Source organism: Chamaea fasciata, unplaced genomic scaffold, assembly GCF_029207755.1.
Source record: "Chamaea fasciata isolate MVZ Bird 193981 ecotype frontalis unplaced genomic scaffold, bChaFas1.0.hap1 SCAF_3, whole genome shotgun sequence".
In the NCBI taxonomy this organism is placed as follows: domain Eukaryota; kingdom Metazoa; phylum Chordata; class Aves; order Passeriformes; family Sylviidae; genus Chamaea; species Chamaea fasciata.
In genome coordinates, this window is record NW_027094088.1 from 6,023,665 (window position 1) to 6,050,525 (window position 26,861).

A 26,861-nucleotide genomic window follows, 5' to 3' on the forward strand; every position below is an offset into this window, starting at 1 on the left:
GAAAATATTAATGCTAGTAGACAAGGTCTTTCATAAAGCACATAAATGAATTCATTCACTCTAGCTCATTAGCTTAATTGTCAACCTTTTTACAATGTAACTGATTAACATTTTCATTGTTCTTCCTTGTTTTTTCCTCAGACTTTTGCTTCTTTGGGGATCAAAAGATCTCTGAATGCATAAGCTCAACAAATATCCCTGCACAACTGTACAACAATAGGAACTGTTAGAAGAGATAACTAAGTAAGGGCTTTCACAGCTCATGCTTCAAAGATACTGCAGGAAACAACCATTTAAGAATCATTTTTATTATTATGTTTAACGTGATTATACACATTCATGAGTCCAACAAGATCTGCACTGTGACATTAAAGATACAGTACAATAACATTCAACATGAGGTACTTCATATATTTATATATATCTGTCCTTTATAAATAATGCTGTAAGCCTGCTAAGGTTGAACACTGCTTCAGCACAAATGGGTGCTGGGACCTGAAGTGAGCCGAGTTTATCACAACAAAAAACCAAAACCCAGTTCAGTGCAATAAGTGTGTGGAAATTAAAATGCTTACTTAAATACTATTTTAGATATGCAGAAAGTATATTACATTATACTCTCTTATCACAGATTCCTCTCACCAGTGAATCAAAGATACAAGTAGCAAAGACAGCCAGGAACAGTTTAGACAGAATCTGCGAGGTGATCTCTATGGACACAATGTTTACATTCCAGGCTGATATGGCTGATGCTTGCAAAATGTCAATCAATGTATTCAAGCTTGGGTGCTTCTGCTAAACCAACCAAATCCACATTCAGACACCTACTGAAGTGCCCTGATGTCCCAAGGTGAGTGGCACTGGTCACCTTCTTACATCCCAGTACTTGTTAGCATCACAAAGTGCTCAGAAGCAAGTTGTGCTGTGAGCATCAAAAGGTGTTTAGGGTGCCTTTGTGTGATCATCCACACTAGAAACCTTTCCCTGCACCAGCTCCTAAAACCTGGAATGGACTCAGAGGAATTAAGCTAGAGGTTGCTTTCATCCTACTTCGTCAAAAAGACTTCGTAAAAGAATCAAATAAGAACAATAATTAAATAATAGCTCATTTTCTACACATTACAGCTACCGAGTATTCTGATCTCTGAACTTCTCTTCCAGCCAGTGAACCCAGCAGATACATCACCTTTGTTTGCAGATAAGTCAAAACAAATAATAAATTAAAAGTGAGAACCCGAGACTAGTTAAACCAATGCAGTACTCTCTGACTTGTCCCACCAGCTGTGGCACATGTGTTTTTTTACCAAACAAATTAGAATGCAGCTCGCTGCTCACTACAAACAACCTGTCAATCTGCTCATCACTCAGAGTAATTACATCTGCATCAGCCACTTGCTGTATGAAAACTTAATCAGCTGATTACCATCTTTCTCTGCTTTGAAATGTTTCTAAATAAATGGGACTGCTGCTCAGATGTTGTCTCAAAGTAGATGACCATTACCTCATCATTCCTTTTTACGATCTCTTCAGCAACTCTTTCTCCACTCCATACCATCTATACTCTTGTCTATTTTCAGCTGCAGATCTAAATATAAATAACTGGAGGTTTTTTTAAATCTCTCCCTGGGAGTTTTCCATGGAGCATTCTGTTTAGATTTCACAAACAGTCTGGATTATGTACATCTGTTACAAAAAACAAAACATTTTTTAATGTATTTTGAGGGTATTTACATTTCAGAAAGAGCGCTGCTTACACACACATGTATGCATGTATACAAAACATTAAATGCTAAGATGGATAAAAGGCATAAATCCTGTGGGGTACTTTTTTACCTGGCTCTCCTTTTATTACCTAGAGAGAAGATCTGGGCTTTGGCCATGAAGTGTTTGATGACTACACTCCAGTTTTCTTTACTTCAGATGGTATTTTGGGCAGTGCAAAGATGAATTTTGGCACTTTCCGATGGCCGGGGGCCAGGATTCCAACCATCAAGCAACACTTAAGAGTAATAGTATAAAACTGGTAAGAAATCATATCAGAAAAACATTTTTATTACAGAACTGACAAGTGAATTTAGTGTTATGCTACATTAATGTGTTGATATAGTGTAACATTCGTCTTCAGCCGGTCTAAAGAATCATTTGGTCCTCTCAATTTGTTGAAAGGTACACAACAAACAAAACCCACTTTGGAGGTGAAGCAAGAATGAGATGTTTTACAATAGGCAGTGTAGCCTTTGAGGAACAACTGTCCCAGTGCAGTGATGAAGGATTTGCTCATGTTTCAATAGTACCTGTACTCTAATCTATACTGGTTTCCTTCCCTGATACAAGGAGTATCCCTCACACTTTTGCAAAAATGAAACGGACATGTAACAGGAAGTTTGGGTGAAAAAACTCAGGCAAGGAAAAGTTTCTGTACCACATAATCCTCTGACTGATGTGCAGCCATAAGCAGTTGCAAGAGCTCCAACAATAACCCATTAGAGGAGACTTCCTCCCCCTCACTGCTGTCTGATGGTATACACTAAGTGTAATTTGACCACAGTTGGGAATCTTCTGTCTCTGTCTAAATTTCAACTGGTAATAAAAGAAAAAAAAAAAAAATTCGTATTACAGAAAAAAAAAAATCCAAGTCAAGATTTTGTTCCTCTAAAATCTGCTTCTACCACCTTTAGGAAGGAAAAAAAATCCACCCAAAACAAACAAAAAATTATCCTGTGTCAGATGATTGAGATAAATTCCCATTAGAAAATGAACTCCAAGAGGAACTTGTCAAGCCCACATCCCTTCCTCCCTGTGAACATGTCCATGCACTGGGGACATGGTCAGTATGCCATGGAGCTTCCTCAAAGATGCTTCCTTCTCCCCATCTTCCCCTGGAGCCATCCCAAACAGCTGGCTGCAGGAGAATCTCACAGGATGAAGGTTTAAACTTGCACTTTTTCTGCTTATAACTGAAGGACTTCTTTCAGGCCCCATGGTCAAAAGCAGCTTGATTTACTGGAATCTCTAAACTCTGCAGAGCAGACAGCAGAGAGAGCTATAAAACAAGGCTCTTCATTTTCTATGCCTACCTCCCCAATACAAGCAGAAAGCAGAAAATGGAGAAAGAGAAAATGGATCAATGAAGACAGTGTTTAGTGAGATACAAGAGGGGGATGTCCTCTGGTGATTCACAGGTGCATCAAAAGAAGAGTCAGCATCACCAGCAAACAGCCACCTCTCTTACAAAGCCTATAAAACACTCTTGTTTCTATGAGCTTCCAGTTTAAATATTACACTTAATCACCAACGATGCTACAAGTACAGCAAGCCAGGAACTTGCCCACAGCATTTAGTTACATATTCCCTGTACTGATCACGTATCTGCAGATAAAAAGCTAAGTGTCAGTAGGCCTGAACCAGACAGGTTCTTCATAGCAAAATGCTTTGTATCCACACACTCCCATTCAAGCATAAAATATGAGTTCGGGAATTTGTCCTCCCTGTACCCCCGTGCCATTTGTACTGTCCGAGGAGCACTGGAACTGAACAGTCACCTTCCCACACTGAACTTCTGTCATTCCTTCTTGTCCAAAATAGCTGAGTTCGTTACCATCCAGAATCACGCTCGCTGTGTAAAAGGTGTCGGGCTCAATCTGCACCGGATACTCAAACCACACGGGAAAAGTGTTACTAGAACCATCCGAGAAGTATTTACTCAAGTTCTGGCCCAGGATAACCCCTTGTCGCTTCAGTTCAATCTTGGCACTGTACTCTGCCGACCCACAGCTGGAGCCATAGAGCCCGAAGCCAGCAATAAACACTCTCTTATCCACAGCAAACTGGATGCTGTCGCAGCGGCCCCGGTAGCGCCACTGGTTGCTGCGGTAGGCGCAGGACTGGAAACGGTGGCAGCGCTGAGGGACGAGGCCTTTCCGGGGCTTGCTGACAAACTGCAGCTCCGGCTTCTTGGCAGCCGTGTACCAGAGGAAGATGTCGTTGGTCTCGTTGAGGGTCAGGATCCCGGACTGAGCGGCGCCGTTGGCGAAGTCGTCGAGGGCCATGGTGGGGATGCGGATCAGGTAGAGGGCCTTGCCCAGAACCTTGCGCTTGTTCTCTATGGTGGCCGTCAGCTCTTGTCGCTGGCACTCCACCTCAGCCCAGTTCAGAGCTGCCTCGAAAACAACGATTTCTTTGGCATTCAGAGTCTCCCTTCGGAGAATGCTTTCGAGTGTCTGAAAGTCAATGTCACAGAAGCCCTCGGACTTCAAAGCGAGCTCAGCTTGGGCATCAATCACTTCCCAGCAGCGCTGGGTCAGGTCGGGTTCCTCGAATAAGCAGCTCTGGGAGAGCAGCACGCAGGCATTCTTTGCACTCAGGCTTGTCTCGAGGAAGTTGACGCAGGCACGGGCCAGGTGAGGGACAATGTACTTCTTGGCAGCATAAAGAGTGGCCAGGACGGTGTCTGCAGCCAAATCGATTTCATCACAATAGATGTACCTGAAATAAAGCACACGGGTGTAACGCTGCTGCTTAATGCAACGCCAGTTTGTCAACAACAAACTCATACAAAAGCAGAAACAAGGAATATTTAAATGGCCCCATATTAAAACCAAGCGGCGCTTTGGGGAGTATTGATCAAGCCCAGAAAGAAAGTACAAAAAAAAAATTCAGCACTTAATGTTAAGACCACGGAAGAGAACGGGCTTAAATCCAAGGTGAATCAAACTTTTCATTTGGGGTGCACGCCATGAGATAATTGTTTACAAACTGTGACCCCTGCAGCCCTGTGCTCCTTCCACACCGGCCTTGGCTCCCAGGCAGGAGCCCCTGCAGGGCTGCCTCACTCAGCTACCCCAGGAGTCTGGAATACATGTAATCAAGAGTCCCTGGACTGCACGTCCCTTGATGGTGAACCATAGGGTACTGAGGTGTATGCACAAACACAGGAATGGTAACAAGTTCGTAGGGAGTAACTCGGTAATCTAAGAAGAGAAATGCTATTCAAATATATCAGGTGCTATCCATTTCTGTAACTACTGGGTTGGGGTTTTTTCGGAGGTGGCTTTTTTGTTTGGGCTCATGTTTTTGGTTGGTTTTTTTCAGAGGGTGATGAAGCATATAGGAAATGGAAGATTTTCAGGTTTTTAATGTTCAAAACATCCTAACTCAACTAGCACAGCATTTTCACTCAGTTGCACTGCATAAGGATGAAAAAAGCTTTACTGCTATGGTAGTGTGGTGGAAGAGATGAAGGTAAAATTCTATTTATGTGACTAAACTGCTGGGATTCATTGCTCAGAGAAATGAAGCATTGTACAGTTTGTTCTTTTCAATATCTCATGCTTCAGGGCCCCATTTGCAGCTGGTGAATGCAATGTGCTAAAACCATGCCAAATGCAATTTCACTCTTCACAGGGACAAGCAAGTCTTGATGGTTATGGCTGATAAAAGTGTCTTCCTCCAGAAAAGCTAAAGTTGCATGCAACCCTGTACTAATTAAATTTTTCTAGCTAAGAGGTTTCCCTACACAACGAGTTTTCTGCAGAACAGATGTGCCTATAAAGAGGAATTAGTACCTACACTGATCTGATTATAGTTGTAAATAACTATTTGCATTTTTGCAGCTGTAAGATAGTATCCTCCATACCACACTTGGAAAACACGCACAGAGGAGATACTGCTCCAGCAACATAAAATCTAAGAGGTTACAGAGAAAAAGAAAACTTACATAGAGCCAAGCCTGTTTTTAGTCTTCACTACTTGGTTTCAGCTTATTTGTGAAACCAAAGAACCTATCTGTATATCAATGGTTACAGGCTTAGCTCCTTTATCGCTCAAAAAATTCCATTTTCAATGAATTTGTTTTTTATGATTCTCCTCATTGCTCTCCAACTTTTTCCTCCCTTCTATTACTTCTCTTCGCCTGCTAGTACAGCAGAGAACGATGACATCTGTTTTAAATAGAAATAGAACAAAAGTTGCTATTTTAATATTTCTGAAAATAAAGAACCAATATCACTGATGTACAGCAGAGACAGCACAGATCGGCTGTCAGCAATACTCCACACCTCTCACTCTGCCAATGCACCTCAGCTCTGGTCTGCAATTACTGATATTCCAGTTTCACCCTGTTCTCAAACACAGGATTCTGCCAGACCACGGGGTTTGATGGTTTAGTAACACATTCAGCCTGGGATGAGATGAGATCACGGTTCTAACTTGAACAGTCAAGACTGAGATAAGATATAATACATTAATGCACCAATTCAGTTTGGCAGCTAGACTATGAGTTTAACCCTGTTTTTAGAACTGTAGAGAACAGTCAAAGCAGTTTTACTGGAAGAATAATTAATGTCTACCATGGTAGACATGGTATTTCCTATTTACACCTGGAAATAATTTGTTTGTTCTCAGAACGCCCACTGTGTAATAAAACACAAAAAATGTTTATGCCATCAGAATTCACTGGCCCAGGGCAAAAAAAAACCAAAACAAACAAAACCCAGCAAGATGTCAAAACCAAAAAACCCAAGCTAAATGTATTTGCTGACAAAGTTTAAGATACAGAAAGAAGTGTATGAAGGAGAGGCTGCTTGGGCAAAGCCTTTCCCTCTGTGGCAACAGAGCCTTGTGCCATCCATGGCTCACAGCAGCAGCAAGAAACACTCACAGGGACCGTTTCCCAGAGTGAAGGGGATGGTGGCTCCCCCTAAGCTCCACATGCAGTGGATGCTGTGTTCAGGGGAGGCTGCACTGCTGAGCACCATCCCTGTGCCTTCCCTGCACCATCCCGGTGTCTGCAGACCCCGGGGCATGCTGCAGCCTCAGCCACACTGCGGCAGGGAAGGCAGCACTGGCAAGGTTATCTCAACAGCCACACTGACCACAAACTTTTCCTGGTCTTTTGGGTTTTTTCAATAAAAGCTGAGCAGGTGAAGAATCCCATGGTTCTGGCCATGCTCTCCTAGATAGTTTCCTAAATTGCCATGGGCTAAATAATATGCCAAGACCTAGATGTCAGCATTGATATTCTCTTTTCTAGGCTTGCTTTCTGCACACATTTCTTAATGATAAATTCAGTTTTTATACAGCACATCATGTTTAGCTACAGTGAAATAGATTTGCTGTTGCAAAAGAAAGGGAAAGCTGGAAGAATCCAAGTATCTTGTATCTGTGATTTGTAAAATTCAGCATGAAAGTAAAGCATAAGTCTGAGCTCTGCCACAAACTCAAGAAGGCCCAAAGCAAAGATCCATAATACACCTCCTTACATGTCATATCTTAACTTTATATTCCAAGTCTACAGAACATCTGTGGAGCTCTCCTGGCAGCTACCAATATTTGCACAGAACATTTCTGATGTGGATGATAACCTATAAAAACTCTATATGCAACTATGAATGTTCATCTAGGGTGCCAGTGAAACACTAAAAATGAAAGAGAAACTGTTCTGTAATCACAAGGTAATCAAAACAACCTATGAAATACAATAAATTGCTAGCTAGTGATTATATCATTACATGCAAGAAAACCTGCAGCATATTAAAGGGATTGCTACCAGATACTGATGTATTTTCTCTACAGGAAAGCAACAGCGTTTATTTAAGCTAAAGGAAAAAAAAAAAACACCTCAGAGCCATAGCATTTCTGTGATAGGGCATTTCTCTTTGACAGTCAGAGTTTATAGATACATTCAAGGACAATTCAGCAAGGAAGCTGCTTCATTATGCCCATTTAGGAAAAGAGAGCATTTCTTATGCAGTTTGCAAGAAGAGAAATAATGATCATGTAAACTGACTCGTTGTCCTTGTTAGATAAAACCCTCTAGTCATGTAAACAGCCTTTTTATCACTTTCCAAACACATCAATATGATACATGAGGAGAAATTTATTTTTCAGAGGCTATACTGAATAACTTCAGGTCATTTTTCTAAGACAAGACCTACGTACTGCAGGTTTATAAAAGAGCTGGAACAATGTCAATCTACAAACCCAGCAATTTACTGGGTCTGGGAGGGGGGGTTGCTTTGTGCATGCATTTTTAACTTTTCTCTATGCTTACAAAGTAGAACAGTTGGTTTGGGGTTTTTTGTTACAGCTGACAAATCTTTTTAGTAACTCCATTCCTTTGTATAACGTGTAGTGACAAATCAGATCGATAGGCATTACAGTACACAATGTGCCCAAAGATCCCCTGTCAAAGTCATTATTTACAACTGCCTACATTAGTCTAATACGTGTGTGCCTGGGAGTAGGGGGGGAGAGCAAAACGAGGCGAAAGTTTAAAACACAAAAAGGAGGAATATTTCAAGTGACTGCTTTCTTTCTGTTTATATGCAAGTCTAATACTTCAGCTACGACATTGGCAGTGTATGTGTACATCAGACAGGAACACACATCCAGCAGATGAATGATGCTTACTTCAGCATTGCAAGAAAGGCAGCAGGCTCAACATCTGGTATACGGATCTCATCTTTGTCCTCAGCGAGCTCTCCGTAAAACATCGCATGGAATACAGAGCTCCCAACAGCCAGGACATACTGTTGAGAAAGGGAAATCTTATTTCATGCTTTGAACTGAAAACACTGCCAACACAAACAATGTGGGAGAGCCACTCTGAGCATACTGGGCTGCACTGACAGGCTCTACAGACACACTTCAGTAAGAAATGAAGTCCAAGTTAAGAACAAATTACACATTTTCCTTGTATTTTACTCTCCTGGGCGTAGATGCATTAGCTACTGGAAAACACTCACCTCCACCACAGAAGTTAAAAATTTCTAAGAAATCTCAAGAGCAGTATTAATCAACAGCACAAAGCAGTATTCCTAACTTTAATGCCTTAGCCCAACAAATGTGCTGTTTAACCGAAGCCTCCCCTCCCATGCTCTGTCCTGCTGAAACTGTGGGAGCTCTCCCCGGCTCTCCCCACCCCAACAGATCGTGCAGCTGTTGCTTACTTTGTGTCCTGGCAGCCGCTGGGTCCCACCTGGTGGCCCGACCACAAAATGAACATCTGCCATCAAGTCATTGTTGAACATCACTGCATTTCTACAAACAGAGGTTGCATGTTAATTTGTGGCACCCAGGAACTCTCTCTGCTTGCCCCCAGACCCAAGAAATTTGGTTTTTTAACAACTTCAAGTTGCTTGTTAGCAGAGAGAAGCAGGTCACACTTTGCGTCAAGCTACTTTACACATCATTGCACAGATACACCAGGGAAAATACTAAGGAGGAAAAAGTGCGTGTGGTATCTGAGTGTGCAATAAAACAAACCCCCAAACTTCTGAGAACTTTCCAAGAAGTAGAAATCAAAGTTCAGCGCATGTATCACTGAAAATCCCCACTGAGGTCTAAAAGGAAACCTTTATGCATATGCTGCAGCTTTGAGCAACATTTTTATTAACTTAAACAGACACACTGACTGGAAAAGAGATATTAAAATATTTTTCCACTACCAAAATTCTTATTTCGCAGACACAGGGAGAAAAAAAAACCTAAACAAATAAATCATAACCTTGCTTTCTTCAGCAAATAAATGCACTCAGGACACTTTGCTACTTTTCACCTCTCCATTCAAACACCAAAAAACTGCCCTGAACTTACCTCTCTCTGATGGTTGGATAAAGTCCTTGCCAGTTAGGTGCAGGAATAGTGTTGTTGTTATTGAGATTTTGCTGATGGTACTGCTGGACAGCAGTTGTGTTAGTGTTAGCTGGTTTCTTTCGGGGAAAAATATCAGCAGCCATCTTCTTCTTCTTTTTGGTCTTCAAGGTAATGATTTCATAGCAAACAGGAGGTAATTTGCTGTTGCTACTGCTGCTGCTATTTCCTTTCTTAGAGCTCTTCTTAGATCTGTTCTTGACCGTCTCTGGAAGCATCAAGAAGAAGGTGAGACATTTCATGTTCTTTCCTTTCTCATCTACCATGAGTATACCCGTGTGTAAAGCCCGACAGCCTAACTAGCTAGAAACATTTAGGAATGTACATGGAAGCTGTCACACCGAAAGCAGCAGAACTGAGAGTTTGCTTCTCTTCCAGCAAGACAAGGTGACCTTTCCAGCGCACCGAGTAAGAAACTGACTTTAAGTTTGATCCAGTACTTGAATCGTTAAACACATCCCCATCATCCCTGCCAGCTTTCCTTCTTTCCAGCTTTCCCGATCAGGAGCCGCCTGGCCGCGCTACAGCCCGGGCAGAGGAGAGGGCAGGAGGAGCGCACGGCGGCGGTGCCAGGCTGCCGGCGAGCCCAAGTTGTGCGGGCAGGGCTGGCAGCGGGACTGGGACTGCCGGAGCCGGCAGCGCGGAGCCAATGGCTGCAGGCACCGAGCGCGATTGGGCTCGCACACAGTGACACCTATTGTAGCCCGCGCCGCTCCCACGTTAAAGCCACAGCGGCGCTCCCGCAGCTCCCACGCAGCCGGCGTGGGAACCGGGGAATAAATGGCACACGCGGCTGCGTAAGCGCACGGCTGGCCGCGGGTGCCTGCGTGCTGCTCTGCGTGTGAGCTCTCCTCGGTGCCGCTTCAGTTTCCACAGGCGGAGCAGTAACAAGTTGAAATCAGGTAGAAGGATCTATCGGAGTCTATCGCCGTGGGAGCCGTTTCCACGGGCACTCGATGTTAGCACAGCTTCCTTTGCCTCTAGCACTCCCGCAAATCCCTACTGTAAGAGTTGTTCAGCGAGTGTGTGACAGATATCGGAACCGAATTAAAGCAATCAAGCAGCGGCACAGACAGGGATGCAGCCAAACAATCCCTTTCAGCGCAGCTCCTACTCCAGTGTAACATGAACAGGGATGAGGTCACAGCTTCAGCTTTAACTCCTTCTGTTTCCAGATAACACAACAGCCTTTGACAGGGGTCCCAAATCACCAAGCAGCGCTAATTAAGCCAGCTTACACCAGACATGGCTGCACCACATCAGAAGAAAACTTCTAGATGTGCAATCACATTAAAGCAAACCAGAGTGAATATATTTAATCAATATTTCAAAGCATTAAATGAAAAGGTCTGAATGATTTAGAGTCTCAGGCAAAAATCACTCCTCGAGATGCAAACACAGCACGATTTCGTCCACAAACACTTTCTGAAATAAACAGGATATTAGTTATGCCAACCAAACCATTTAAATAGGAAAGAAGTCTAATTTTTAGTCATTAGTTTATTCAGAACTTAAATTATACCAGATTTCTTTAACAGCAGGTCAAGTGTATAGAAAAACGACCAAGTAGGCATAGCCACTTAAAAAAAAAAAGCAGGGAAATAAGAAAAAAATTGGTACGTGTCAACATATCATACCTTAAAATACTGAGAAACTGATAGTTAAAATATGATTTCATAATTACTTTCAGTTTTAAAGAAAAACACACTCTGCTTTCAAAGCTAATTTAGCCACATTTTGCCTTAATTAGTTTTGCTGGACAAGAGTACAGCGGGGAAATTAAAGTGATACAAGGTTGGCGAAGAAATGTTGTTGAAGCCCCTGACAGAAATCTGTCACTGACTCAAACAGAAATATTACTTCGGCTATTTATTCAACCTCCATCCCAAGTGCCTGAATCACAGCTGTGGCTGTGTAACACACACTCAGAACATCTTTAACTTGAAGAGCGTGCAGGTATTTCAAAGATTACCAGGTCTCCTTGGGGGATGCTCCACAGGAAGCACTCACAGCACGCCCCGGCCTTCTGGAGGCTTTGCTGCAGTGGTTGGGGACGGTGCCATTCCCAGACACATCTGTCCTCTCCATCTGAAGGCACTGCTCATGGAAGGGGGAAACACAGGGAGATGTGTCCCTGCCTCAGCTGCTGCATTTCACAATCCAACACCTTAGTGCAAAATCTGCTGCTTTAAAGGAAGATGGTGGGTTATGCCTGGCGCAGCTGAAAGGCAGAGACACGTTCCTAAATACATCGAGGGGGAGATTATGTAACTTCCAAAGAAATTATTTCTAGCAACCTTTTCTTTCTCCTCCCTGCTTTTTCTTTAGCTGCAACAGATTGATTAGAAAGGGAAACTAAAAACCTAAACCATATTCAACTGTAGAGAGGGAAAAGAAGGGGTAAAGGAGAAAAAACTCAGCCCACAGATGGGATCTTATAACTGCTCACAGCTATGTTTATAACGGGAACACAGCAGGTATTCCTAGCACAGAATTAGAGTTTGTTGAGTTTGTGTAAGTTTTTTTTTTTTCCTCTCCTTATGTAAATTTCCAGCCCTTCCAGTTACAAAAATAACCCTTTTGCCACTGCACAGGACAAACATTTCAAAAGGAAGAAATCTTAAAAAAAAACCTCTTAAAGATACAGAAAACCACAGACTCTAGAAAATCTGGTTCTCAGCACTGCAGTTGGCAGAAGGCAAAAGATAGCAGGGGCTGGGAGATTTGACTGTCGTTCCACAAATCCATTTTATAGACTCCCCAAGTACATAAAAATCAAGGTCTCTGCACATTTCTTCAAACCAATGATCAGGACAAATCCAAAGATTTTAACACACACCCACCAGATATGGTCACTGGGAGGCTTCAGAAGACAAAGAGAATGAGGGACAGACTGACCAGTTAACCCCATATGGGAAAGGCAAATCGTAAATGTGAATCCACAGGAATCCACCAACCTTTGAGTTCTGGAACACATCACACATGCACAGCATGTTGTGCTTTCTGGGAAAGGAAAGGAGAGAGAAGCTGCAGCTCAAGCATGTTCTGCCTGAACTCAAAAGTCAGAGACACCCCAGCAGATGAGAAGTATCTGCCTGACAGGATAAAAATCCAGCCCAGTAAGTAAAAAGCCAAACTGCCATCTTTGCCTGCTCTTAAGCCACCCACCAAAACCCGACCTGCTCTAACTGGAAAAGAGCACTGATTCCAGAACAGAGTCCAAACAGATTTAGATTTTCATAGAATTCCTGTGTAAAACCACAAACCTCTTACAGGTTCACACCACCTTCCACTGCACTCCATCACCTCAGGAACTAAGTCTCAGAAACCACTCATTAGATGGACGTAAAATGGGAAAAACAACCCCCAAAGAGTCAGTGCTATTCTCATTCCCCATTCTTTCTGTTTTGGCTGCAGCTTCCATTTATTTTCATACAACGGTGTTTTGTTCTTTTACTCTACAAAGACTGTTAATGAATTTAGAAATCAATACACTGGCAGTCAGTAAACCCCCATGAACTGCTGCCTGTTGAAAGACCAGTCAAAATCCCCAGTTTAGATCAGTCTGTCTCCAACAAGAGGATCAAGTAAATTGACCTTCTCTGACCCAGAGATCTATCCATTTCTGAAATCTTATTACAATGTGCTCCCAATCTTCTTCAGCAAGTCTCATTTTTCTTCATTAATTATATATTAACAGAACTAAACCTGATATATACAACTGAGAAAAAGGGAAACACAGTGCTTCAAAGGCACATTAATTTTTACTTTACAAGCAAAGCAGTTCAGACCAGAAATATCTCAAGTTAAAGGGTGTAGGAAATTCTATGCTTAAATCTTAACACTGGCCTAATGGGTACTCAAAATGTCAGAAGAGAAGAATTAAGCAAAAGACAACATTCCCAGTCTGAGATACTACACACCAAGTTACATGCCCATTCCAAAATATTAGGAGCAGGTTATGAGCCCTTGGAAATCGGTTCCTGACGAAACATTGTGAACTGAAGCAGCAATTTTGCTGTTCAAACCCAAGTGTGTGTAACACACCTGCCATCCCCGCTTATTTAACCCTTAAGAACATGATACACATTGTGCAGCACAGGAGTCACAGTAAAGCCCAGCTCCTGGTACAACTTTTAATAGCATGTTACTGCTATAATTATGCCTTTCTAAAGATAACTTTCAATGGAGAAATCAATTTAATTTCCAGGGCTGATGGGAGTATTCTTCCCCATACTTCATCAGTCTTGGCTGCTGCAATAGCAATGATACCAAAGAGTTTCTATCTTTTTTCTCCTTCTAATAAGCTGAGTTTTTGTACATCTCTCATTTACAGGCCTGTTCCTCATGTAGTAACATGAGCTAGACAAGTCTATGAAAAACAAGCTCCCATCAAAATTCCCAATTGTTTGTTACAACCCCATCATGAATAATGGAAAGAATTCTTAGTAAGCAATGAGGAAATGCATAAATTTCTTTTTCTGTAAAGTTGCCAAATGTCTTCTTCGGCAGTTACTATGCCTATGCATTATTAACATTGTTTAAATTCTGAATTTCCCCCTACAAGAAAACAAATTTCATATGACACATCTTGATTCACCAAAATAAATACACAATGTTACTGTTTAACAACTCTACCTGTCTGTCCACTGCTAGCTTTCATTGAATTGAAGTTAACTTTAAGCACTCATTTAAAAATGGAATATACATGTTCAAAAACTAACTAAACAAACAGAAAACCTCAATAAACCTAACCCACACAGCTGCAGTGCCTTGTTCTGTTTACCTATCTATAAATTATTCAGCTACTTGGAAGAGTCCTTCCCAATCACCATTCCAACAATTCTGTTTGTAAAACCAAATTTGGACAGGGGACTGATAGCTCTACTCTTCATTTCCTCAAGCAAAAAAGTGCATTGCAGTGGACAAAAACTTCCAATTTCCTCTCTCCCAAGTTTCTTATTGGAAGCACTGGAAAAAAACCAAGATGACATCTACTTCTGGCTGCTGCATGGAAAAGCTGGCAATGAAGTCTTAGTAAGGTCTTGTACGGAAAAAAAAAAACCAAAAAAACAAACAAACCAAAAAAAAAAAAACAAACAAACCAAAAAAAAAAAAAAAAACAAACCAAAAAAAAAAAAAACAAAAAAAAAAACCCAAAAAAAAACAAACCACCAAAACCAGGAAGAAAGATGGGCAAAATTGTAAAGACTCTCAAAGAAGCCAAAATAGATGCTAAAAACATAGCATTTACATGCCAGAGCTGTGAAAGAGTAGAATAGTATCAGGGTAGAATTACATCTTGAACCAAGACTAGGAGCCTCAAAACAAAGTCCAAAAGAGTTAAATTGTATTTTTCTATAGCACTCATGCCAACTAGCAACATACTTGTTACCAAATATTCTTACCTGCTTAGTGTTTATGAGGATTTAAACACTTTGCATAACATTATCCACTAAAATAGCTTTTACTTCTTTTTTTTTTTTCTTAAATGTCCTTAATGCTTTAAAGAAAACAAAAGTAGAAAGTCCTGAGCAGGCTAGTCAAAAGGTAAACACAAACTGATTATATAAAATAGAAACCTAAAGAATGAGTATTCACAACTATTTTTTACTCCTGCAGTATTTGCTAGCACACATGGCATTTGTTTTTAGTCTCTCTACCAAAGCAGCCCTCCTATTAAATCTTTCTAATGTGTTATGTTTGTAACTGTAAAATACTTCTTTTTGTTTGTTTATCTTTTAAGCAATATCCACTTTGAGACAAAGCAATCACAACAAAACATTTAAGATTAATATCTACCCCTATGTTTATTTGCAAATAAATGTGCACTTTCTGTGGATTTCAAGTCACTTTCCATGAACCTCTTCCTACCTCAACTGCAACATCTTCTATTCTCATTTTTTCCTGTGACTTTTCTTGCTTACCTGCTTAAAGCCTGCAATTTAACTTCAGTGAGAGGCTGAATAACCTAATATTTATGCCCCAAACACTTTGCTATGCTGGGTTTTTTTCTTTTAAAGTCAAAAGTTTTGTTCCCCGATGGACCAAAATAAATACAGCTAATGTATCAGAGTAAAAAAAGAAAAAAAGTTCCAAATTTTCTTGTATTTTCATTCTGATTTGAAGACCATGCCTACTGCAGGAATGACAGTCCATATAAACCACAACTGTGGCAAGGAAGGCCTACATTTAAACAACCTGCAGTGAACAATATACTTGATCCTGTTACAGTGGATTACCCCATAGACATTCTCTTCTGGGCATAACAATGCCCTTCTCTTCTGACAAAACAATGTCAAAAGTTTCATTACAGCACAAAATATAGGATTTTACAAACCCACTAAGACATATTCCCCAATATCATAGTTCGGGAGATGCAGGAAGAAAATACCCCAGACTAAAATCTGCAATGCATTCTGTGGGCATTAACTGGTTTCTTGATAGTTCAAAGTAAAATCAAGACTTATAAATGAACTCTCTGAAGAGAAAACCTGCAACCACAAGATGATAATTCAATTCAAGGTTACAGGAGATAAACTGTTTTGCTACTAATTTAAAAGAGACAAATTATGCATTTGTTCCCCATCGTGGCTACTCGAGCTTGTCCATTTCATTTCGCGTAGAGCTTTGCTCTTGACAGTCTCTGGGGTCAAAAAATGAGTTCTTTCTTAGTGGCTGCCATTTATTTATTTATAAACATGATATTGCAAACCTGAAAGCACTCAACCCTTTTTCTAAGGCAAAGGTCAACTTTAATTCTACTTTTCCTCTTACCAAAACTGACTCACAAAGGAAAGATCAGATAGCTCAGGAAATTGGTAATGAGATACAGTGGTTTTCGTCTCTAGGTCACTAATTCTAAATTGACCAAGGTCAACAGTAATCAAAAGTCATTAGCATTTAATGATCCTTCGGTGCCCTGTGAGAAAGAAGCTACTGATCTTAGTGCACTTCAGAAAAACCACCACTACAATCAGCACTCACATGCTGCCTGCTTCAAGGGAGACGTCAGATCAGATGACTACAGACAGAACTTCCAATCTTCCAGACAGATCTCGCCTCTGTGGACAAACCTCTTACTAATTTTAACTTGGCTCACAAACCATTATTTTCAAACTGAATAGTTAAATTAATATGGGCTCTCTGAAGGGCGGGCTGTGAGCTGCCTGCTCCTGTTCCTGCTCCTGCACAACAGCGGTTCCCAAATGCCTCTGCTCCCCTACACACAGAAAGTCTGAAAAATGCAAACAAGCCCTTCCTCAGAGAGAAGGTTCTCACTTGTGAGAACCAACGGCACCAGAAGTTACTGCTCCATGAGTATCCACAGGGGAACTTGCACCACAGCTGATTATGTTGGTGTATAGCTCAAGGGCTACATTTTTCATGTGCAGGTAACCTTTGTTCACCACGTCACAGCGTTGTGCTGAGGGTCCCAGTGGGACAAGTGAGGGGGAGAGGATATTGCTACAGTGCACAACCACACCTGCTCTGTGGCCTGCACACTTCAGTCCCCTGGGACTGTCATGCATACACCTTCAACAAGGGTAAGGAAAACAGAGGGGACTTCTGGAAAGCTTGGGTAGGCGTTGTAACGTACAGGTCTGTCATGGAAACCACATCATGCCAATTTGTGTTTTACATCTAGGCAAGGAACATGCAGCTTAAAACCTCACAGCAGATCAGCCACCTGTGTGTTCACAGCAGAGCATCACAGCCAGAAGCATTCAGTGTGTTAAATGGGAAAAGTCTGGTACAGCTTCTTGCTCCCACTGCGTTTTAAATCGCACAAGAGGAAGACCATGCCAGTGAAAGAGGAACAGGTCAGTGCACTGGTAAACCAAGCCTTTGATAGAGACACACATTCTCAGCCACAGTGGCTCTTGCTTCCCAAAAGTGAAAATTAAAACCAATGATTAACAACTCTTGCAGTGATTTTACAACTATCTACTAACACAAAATTTTAGATATGAGAAATTTAGATTACTGCTAACCTGAACCTAATCCAAATAGTTCAAGGAATGGAACCAGGCATGACATCCATTAAACTGCACTGTCCTGGAATGATTCTCCCTATGCCACATGTTAGAAGCTGTGGATTTTGTTACTTGCCCTTAACCAATTCCAGACTCTCCCAGCAGGCACAGCCTCTGTTTGAACCCACATGGAGATAAAGATGTTCCCAATTTTTTCTCATATCCACTGCTTTAGAAAATCAGATTTATTTTCCTTTGCTGCAAATAGTTCAGTCATACTTGCCTTCCCTAGCAGTCAGTTATGCTTCAGTATTTCCATCAGTCTCTCCTTGTCTTTACAAGCGGTAAAGTGGTAGCTACTGCACCATCATGAATTTTCAAGAAAAACACATACATACTGCTCAAATTCCAGTTTCAGAATATATTTTTGTGCCTTAATATGTATTTGTCTGTCGATGTTAGGACATCTTAAATGTTCTTCTTCACAGTAACTCTGTGACACATCAGACTGTGTAGATAAACTGCAGTAGATAAAGGAACTAAGGAAGGGGCAAGTAATCAAAAAGAACAGCATAAGTAAGGAACTGTACAAGATAAATACCCATCAGTTTTACATATTATGAACTTTTATATAGCATTTTTCTTGGCATACATGGGGTAGTATCACTTTGGTCTCGTAGAAGTGTCAAGGCAAAGAGCTCTAAGGAATCCTCACACCTCTCAGACAGGCAAACATGCCACCTGCCTGAGGAGGTGCTCTCTTTCCAAACCCTCAGAAAACCCCTGCAACCAAGCAGAGAGACAGGACAGCTCTAACTCCAGAGAATGCAGTTTTTAAATAAAATTACTCCTTAAAATTGCTTTGGATGTGAAGAGGAGAAGGTGTAGCTAGGGTGGTTACGAAGTGTAACCTGGTACATAAATATCCTGTCACAGAAGGATGTTATCAACAAGTCATTCAGCCTGGTATTGAAGCGGTACATAATCCTCCAGTGAAATATTTATTCAGGATAACAGGTTATCTTAGGGTACAGGCAACAGGGCTGGACAAGGTGATGTCTCAAGATACCTTCCAAATCTGTTTGTTGCCAGTCTTCACCCCACACAGCCAGGACAGACAGCAGATACTCACAGATACCAACCAGCTCCCCAGGGTTTTACAATGCAAACACTTTCCAGACATTGGACTCACTTGATTTTCACACCAGCTTGCAGAGATATCAAACACAGAGAGGACAGCAGGTTCAGAAAACAGATGAGCCAGGCCCCCCCAAATGGGAAGTTTTCAAATTCGAATGATGTCTTACTTAAGCCTCCCCCCCTCATTTTTCTGACACACACATAAAAAGTGCTTTTGTAACCAAGGTAGGGGATTGGAATTCAGCGTGATGGCAGAAAACACAACCTTTGACAATTTCCACCACAAAAAGCTTGTAATCTTTTCCTTCCAAGATTCCCATCTCTTGCTTCCCTCTTTTGCCTCATCTATCAGCCCTTTGAGACAGAAACTGCTGCTTTATCACTCATTTAAATGCCTCACAAAACAGAGCTTCCACATCAGCTCAGGTACCTGAACATCTGAAAAGCAGAACAACAGCCAGTCAACTCTGAGGAGTTACCAGAGACAGTATCAGGGCAGAACAATTTTGAATTATCAGAGAAATCTAACGCTGGGCATAAACAATATTCTGCTGCAAAGCTTATCTGCACAGGTTTCTACAACAGGGGATCTAAATTTCTTCTGACAACATGAACACATGGCCTATCATCATCGGACCTCTGTTTTACGTGAGCCTACCCTAGCACTACTGCTTTCATTGTAACTTGGATAAATTTAGAAAAAAAACCCAATTTGCTCACAAGGTCTAACAAGCAAGTGACCAAAACATAAAAATTACTGTTGCAACTTGCATTTTTTTTCCCCCAGCCTTAAAGGGCAAGCTAAAAGAATCCCATGTTGCTTCTGGAAGGTGTTTCCTCTGGGGCAGAGCTGAGGATCACTGGCAGGGAAACACAAGGGAAGTTATTGTGTGGTTAGCTGCAGAGTACTTACTGTGGGGGATTTAAAAGGGGAAAAAAAATCAAAAAAAAACCAAACAAAAAACCAAAAAGTACTGCAGTCAACATTCAACTCTGGGAATCCTGCAGAACTTACTTCAAATTAAGGCCCTAAGAGATTTGATCTGCAAAACTAAACTACTGAGTAAGCCCCAGACACTGTGCACTGTGACATCCTGCACATACATTCTCTAGGAAGTGGTGAGACCAGTTCTCTCCCACTAAAATAAAAGCTATTTGGAGCCTAACTCTGGCATAAAAGTATAAGCAACGCCAAATAAAGTATTTTACACCTATACGCCAGTACCACCTCTCTATTAAAAAAAACAATCAAAAAACCCAGGGCGAAGATTAAAATTTAACACACGCATCACATGCTGAAAACAAAGTACGGCGAGGACTAAGTACAAGGCAAAAATCCTGCAGCAGCACTTCTCAGATGAGACAGCCTGTTGAATGAGGCATGTTAGTAAACACAGTTTAGGAACACTTAGGTATCTTAACCTCAAACTTTTCCTCGGACTCAGAACAACCCACTACTCCCTCCTGCTTTAAAATGCTTCAGCACTCAGGAAGCACCACAAGGAACTGAATTTATAAATCTCCAAGTTCACAGGTGTCTTTTTCCAAACAAACAGGAAAATGGTGAATGGTAAAGGCGGGTGAAACTGCCGGACCTTCAGAGACAGGTACATCAGGAAGTTCGGCCAACAGCGTGGGGAAGGAAGGGAGGTATTTATGCCAAACCTGGCGCAACTATTAATTGTGTCTCCGGGAAGTTTACCGAATTAATGCCTAAAGTACTTCTTTTACAAAAGAAGCTTTACGTTAAGCAGGAGAAAAGCCCCAAACCCCAACTTTTGGGCTGCCTCCCGGTGGAGGCTTCAGCCTGGGGGGGCACAGCCGGGTACCGGGGCTCCTCCCGAGCCCGCTCCATGGGGTCACCGCCGCCAACCCACCGCGCTGCCGCACAAAGGGCGACCGAGGGGACACCGACACCCGCCTGCGGACACGCACCGCCACTCCGACCAGGCAAAGGCCGTGCCCGGGGGGCTCTTTGTGCAGACGAGCCGGGCAGCTCCGCTCCCCTCACCGCCCGCCCGCGCTCCGCCAGCTCCGCGCCGCTGCCGGCGCTCAGGTGCGGCCGCCCGGCCCCGCCCCGCCCGGCCCCGCCCCTCACGGCGGCGCCTCCGCGGGACGCGGGGAGCCCGTTCCCCGCCGGTACCGCCGCAGCCCGGGAGGGGAGCGGGATCCGCCGCCACATCCCGGAGGGTGGCGGCTATCCCCCGGCGGGTGTCCCCTCGCGGGTGTCCCCCGGCGGGCGGCCCCTCGCGCCCCCCGCCCCGCACTGACCTGAGGGCGCTCCCGGGGCGGCGCGCGCGGCCCCTCCTCGCACCGCCGCGCGCGCGCGGCCCCGCCCCGCCGAAGCGCGCGCGCGGCCCCGCCCCCCGGCCACGCCCCTCCCGTGCCGGCCCCGCCCCCGCCGCGCGCGGCCCCGCCGGGAGGGATTTCGTCCCTAAAAAGCGGCCGCGCCGTGCGGGAGTCACTGCGGGCACCCCTCGCACCACGGCACAGCATCCCGGCCGCAGCGGAGAGCTGGGATTTCACCTGCCAAATGAGTTGGGAAACTGACAACTTTGTTTATTTTTTTTCTTCTTTTCCCAATTAGAAATCACATTAGTGCCCGAAGTTGTAGCGTATTCATACAGCCCAGACCTATGATTTCACCTCGCAACTACGTTGGGAAACAGGCTAGCTACACCTTTAATAAAAGTCAAAATCCGCTTTTTAATTTTTTTTTTGATTAAAAATTCTGTCAGTGCCTGAACTGAAGCATGTTCACTCCGCGTGTATGAGATGAAATAAGCGGGGAGAAAACCTAACAACATCCTTTTAAAAAACAGCGTAAATTAAAAATTACTTTTTTTAAAGTCAGGAATCTCATTAAAGTTCCAGCATACTCATGGCTTATCACAATCAACTACTTTGAGCATTTGCCCTCTAAGAAAAAAAAATTTGTTTTTCTGTACATGCACCGATATCTCTGAAGAAAAGAGCTCACCCTTGCCTTTAGACAGCAGCTTAGTTAGATTAAAAGTTATAAGGAAAAATAATTGGTAGTTGAAATCTTTGTGGTGGTTCGTGCACAGTTATTCACAAGCTCCAAGCAAAAAAGCCCCAAACAAACAAACAACCAAAAAAGCCCACCAAAACCCCCCAAACGAAAAACCAAACAACCCCCAAACCCAACGGATTAGAGGAGAAACTCTTCAGGCTGCAGCAGCCACGTTTCATCCCAGGGCCAACAACAGGCAGCCTGAGGGAAGAAACACTCTTCCCCCTCACATTTATTTGTTTTTTCCCAAATAATCTCACAAGAAGAGATTAGTGCCATACATCCTTCCTTGCAGGAGCCGTTCCTATCCTGCTGCTCATAGGGTGCCCAGGTTAAAAAAAAACCCAAAACCCCAAACACACAAAACCAACCAAAAATCCCAACCCCAAACACCAAAGCATTTTATTTTTGAGCTGCTGAAAAAATAATCAAGAGGGATGGAGCATTCTCAGGACCCGCACCCAGGATTGTCCAGGAGCTTCATAAATAAGGGATTTCTCATAATGCCAGTGTATGTAGCCACGTGGGAAATTAAAATGCATTGCTAGCATTTATTTTTAAAAGCATAAGCAAAAGGCTTTGCTTGAAGCTCTAGGGCAAGTTTGGGTTTGGGTTTTTTTTATTATTATTTTCCCTCTGAAGAAACAATTATTTCTGGAATTGCTGCTGTGTTCCAGCTTTAGTCTCCCATGAACACTCATTGCCTATATTATATACACATTATTCTAGCAGATACCTTCAGAATGTGAAATTAGGCATATCTGTGGATAATCAGCACTTTGCTTTTCCCATTTTAATATTTTAGCTATTAAAATAGAGAAGAAACCAAACAGCAACAATAATGACTGTACACACACATACACACACACACTTTATAGCTATATGGATTTTACCTGCAAAGCATACACTTTAAATTACAGTGTGTAAATGATCATTTAATTGGGACTTGGGAAGCCAACAAAATAATCACTGTCTGAAAGGAAAACACTGCAATTTTCCATCCTTTTTGCAGACTGAAGGTAAAGGGCCATTTTGCAATGGAGGTAATTTAGATAGGTAAGTTGTGAGGAGAGGACTTTTCCTCCAGGTTAGAGGAGGTTATTCTGCAGCCTGAAATCAAAACCCAGTAGTAGGAAAACATATTCTGGCTTTAATTCCAGCACACACAGGAGTTAAAAGGTGAAGTTCTAGAACCAAATAACCTTTAAGGTCCCTTCCAACTCAATCCTTTCTGTGGTTCTAAGATTTTTCTGCACATACGCTTCCAATTGAGAGTTAGTCGGGGGACCCGAACTGGGGGCTCCACTCAATAACATTTGTTTTGATTATTTTTTTGGCTCTCCCTGCATTTCCAGCCCAGTTTTTCGGCTGTGCCGAGTGGTTTGGACCATGACTACCAAGCTTCCCCCAAAGAGCCCCAGGCCCTGGTTTAATACCAGTATGAACATGGACTTGCAGTCACCACTACCCTGTCTGGTTACCTGTCTGGGTTAAACACACCTCGCTGCATTTCTCAGGGCTGCCTTTAGTCCCAAGCTTTGCAGTCTGCTGACAGGTTTCAGCTCAACTCCAGAGCAAATGAGCCACCAGATAAGCCAGACCTGGCCAGAGCTGCAGCACAGGGGCACCAAAACCATCTTCCAACAGAGGAGTTAATGTGCCAAGCTCACGGTGCTGCTGAGGGTTTGATCTCTCCTTGTGCTCTCAACCCTCCACGGTGACTGTATATAGAGAACCTGTATAAAATAGCTCATGAGGAAGGCGAGACACAGCCCAAGAGCAGCTGCAGAGAAGGCCTTTGGGACATTCCTTCAGAGCTTTGGGGTCTTGCCTCATCCCAGCCCAGGTTTCTGGACAAGATCCAGCATTGCCTATGGCAAACCAAGGGCTGCACTAGCAGGGAAGGTAAAACTCAACCAGCTGCGTGTTGGGGAGAACTGATCAAAGGTTTTTAGCTGGTGTTTCCAGAGCCATTGAACTGTGGTGGTGGTGGTGAAAAAAGCCGAGTATTTGCATTGAGTCACATTCAGAGTCATCCGTTCTTGTGTCGCGGGTCTATTTTCCAGGTATTGAGCAGTGCTTTCCAAAGACTTACTAACTTGAAGAGCCGTTTAAATATTCATTTTCCGGTTGAACTTGCAGGCTGCGTAGGTTCTTCCGAGTGCTCCAGGGCATAATTAGTTCCTCCAAAAAGCATCTTCCTACCAGACACTTTGCTAACGCTGACCACGTTTCCCCTCCACATCTCCCCTCCTCCCCAACCTCTTAAAGCTTCGCTGAATTTCTGTGCACAGCCTCCCACAAAGGTTATCATCTTATGTTTAATAGTGGGGAAAAAAAGACAGCACACGAGATTTACTGCAAATGGAAGCCATTACTGGAGCAGTTATCAAATGAAAGAACAATATAATAATGTCTAGTCATAAAGATATGAAGAGTTGCCTGTCAAAGGCAAACACCTGACTTGTAAAATTAGCCTGTGCAGCTGCTGGAAGCTTTTGGCAGGCAGGATGAGATCCTTACAGCACATGGCTAAGCACCCAGGTGTTTTGCAGCTATATAGGCTGGAAACTGGGCTCCCAAACTGGGACCAGCTGGAGGAAGATGTATCAACATCCCAAGGCCCCAGGACATTTGCATGAAGCAGAGCCAGGGGGATCATCCCAGCACAACTCCAGTGAGGTTATAACATCCCCTGGTTTGATTCAGGTATTGGATGCCTCTCAAAGCCAAATCTGTTATCTCCAGCTCCAGCTGTAGCTCATTGAGGCTGCTGACCCCAATTTTTTGGTTAAGTATTAACTAACTAATAGCAGATGGTGTTGAATTTTGTCTGCCCCTTGACCCGTAAGGTCAGGTTACACAGGCTGTGAAAGCGCAGCTAGAGGATGCTGATTTCCAGTCTAGTGTATTGACACAGATGGTTTTCCTCATCTTTCCCAGTCCTGTCCTCCTGCCAAGATTTGGGGCAGAAACCCTTTCAGGCTTAACCAAACGGTCATTAACCTTTCCAAAATTAAAATCCCTAGACAAGTGGGTACCAGTGTCCATCACAAGGGAGGAAAGTGTTACAATAGTAGAGGGATGTTGACTCCTATGTGAGTGCTGAAATCTCCTGTCAAGGACTGTCCAGGCTGTCTCACCACACACACTCAGCTTTCCCCATCCCCCCAAAAAATCACTTACTTTCAGCAGCACAGTCACTCCTCACAAGGCCTTTTCCAACAGACACAGTTTCTGTATCAAGCTCCTGGACTCCATTGTAAGAGCTTGTGCTTCTCCTGCAGCCTTTACAGCTGAAATTTGTCATCCTTAGGCTCCAGGTGGAACACTCCAGGTGCTTTTTAACCTTTTCTCATCTACATCAGGAGCATTGGTGATACCTGTGGCAGCCAGAGGTGCTGCCTCTCTATTTGCAGAGTGCAGTGCCACTTCCTTTGGTGCCTGGATGTGAAAGTGTTGGCCACTGTGACTTGTAAAACAGTTTCAGACATGGAAAAAAGCCTCACAGGAGCTGTCCCAATGCTGGCTGCTAATGGAGATGGTCAGCTTAGCCTGACCACAGAGAAAATCCCATCACAGCCTTGCTAGCAAAACTTGCTTTCAGACAGCATGAAGATTGATCCCTGCTGCCTTTAGCCAAAGCTTGAGAGCTTGAGAAAGAGCTGAAGTCCCTGTAGTAATTTCAGGAACATCTGCATTTATCAAACATGCCAGACTAAGGTGTTTGGTGGAAATCAAAGGGTCCAAAACCAAAAAAATCTGCTTTTCAGCATTGTCTTTTGGAGACAGAGGTCAAAGTTTGTCTCAGAGAGAGTGTCCATGTCCCCAGAGACTAAAAAGCATGGAGGAAAGCTTCCCTTAATTTGTAACTTTGTCTCAACCAGCCAAACTACAGAGACACCATTGTCGGAATACCAGATGAACGAACTTCTGCTTCCATCAGTAAAAAATAGAAATAAAAAGATGAGACACTTTTGGTTTTTCTTGTTCCTATGATTAAGGAACCACAATCTGTGGTAATGAGTTTTTTTCTTTCTAGCAGGGTTGTCCATCAAGAAGTGGAAGATGGGAACCTGAGGTTTTCCAGATATGGGTGAGCTGCAGCACACTTGTGGTTTTCCCCCTCACCTTGGGAAACAGAGAATCAAAATATCTGCTCCAGTCCTTGATGAGTTATGCCTCCCAAAATCTGTGAGTGTTCAAGTCTGCCTCAAAGTCCTCAGAAATACTCTTAATAATTGGGAAGGTCTCTGCAAGCAGCTGCTTGTGGGATGTGATGAAAGAGCTGCACAAGTTCCCCCAGTTTCTGGCTGGTCCAGCCCATGGAGGCCTAACTTGTTTCTGAGCTCTGATGATGGAATAAGCTGGTGCTTAATAGAAAAACTAGAAAGAAAAATGATTATTGGATTTTACTGCAAAACCTCAAGGCAGGATGAGGAGTAGGATGTAAAACTGTTTGAGGAAATTAAACCAGCAATAGGGAAGGGCAGAGTGTTAATAGCAGCAGCCTTAATTATCCCAACTTACAATGGGCGCACCCTGTAATAATTTTCAAGTATCATTCAAGTGATCACAACAAGCTTGACCCACCTCTTCTTAAATACAGTGCTGTCATTATTAATACTCCTGTGTTATCAGGAGCTGCTGGAAACAAATCAAGTCTGTTATTGCAGAGCAAAAAGGTTTGCACAGAAATCTCGCCCTTGGTCATTTTGTGCACGCGGGTTCTGAACCAAGCAGGTGGCAGAGGGTGTGCAAGAGGGTGCACACAGCACCTGCACAGCGTGTGGGAGGGGGCATGGATGAATCTTAACCTCCTGCAAAATGACTTGAGATCATACGTGCCTTGTTTATCCACTGGAGATATCCACTCCCTCTTCCCCATCCATCCCTTGGCATGTTTTTTGATGACAGTGTTTTAATGGGGTGGGTAGTCTGACCTCAGCTCCATGGGGAGAGCTGGTGGCAGTGATATTCACTGGCTTTTCCTCCTGCTGAGTAAACGTGTATTTTTTAATCCCATCCTTTCGGTGCCTGCAGGAAGACAACAGGTTCCC

General features: G+C 43.0%; 1 protein-coding gene across 3 annotated transcripts; it reads right to left on the minus strand.

Moving 5' to 3' along the window:
* Positions 1–297: 297 nt before the first annotated feature.
* BTBD3 (BTB domain containing 3) lies at positions 298–25,197 on the minus strand. Of its 3 annotated transcripts, none has more exons than XM_066177812.1 (5): positions 24,988–25,197; positions 9,595–9,859; positions 8,949–9,039; positions 8,410–8,528; positions 298–4,485 (listed from the first exon to the last, which is right to left on the minus strand). In XM_066177812.1, exons 1-5 carry the CDS (start codon positions 25,109–25,111, stop codon positions 3,453–3,455), a joined length of 1,632 nt encoding a protein of 543 aa, XP_066033909.1. In that variant the 5' UTR covers positions 25,112–25,197; the 3' UTR covers positions 298–3,452. The 3 variants fall into 3 exon arrangements, with proteins under 3 accessions (XP_066033909.1, XP_066033911.1, XP_066033910.1); XM_066177814.1 differs by lacking the exon at positions 24,988–25,197 and adding an exon at positions 21,039–21,067; XM_066177813.1 differs by lacking the exon at positions 24,988–25,197 and adding an exon at positions 20,703–20,776.
* Between the last annotated feature and the right edge of the window lie 1,664 nt (positions 25,198–26,861).

What these genes read in the sequence shown, in the direction of transcription:
- BTBD3 (XM_066177812.1), bottom strand. Translation starts at nt 25,111, where the DNA reads ATGACAAATTTCAGCTGTAAAGGCTGCAGGAGAAGCACAAGCTCTTAC. An exon ending in AGCGGCTGCCAGGACACAAA is followed by an intron (nt 8,529 to 8,948) that starts GTAAGCAACAGC and finishes CTTTCTCAACAG; the next exon opens with TATGTCCTGGCTGTTGGGAG. An exon ending in GCCTTTCTTGCAATGCTGAA is followed by an intron (nt 4,486 to 8,409) that starts GTAAGCATCATT and finishes GCTTTATTTCAG; the next exon opens with GTACATCTATTGTGATGAAA.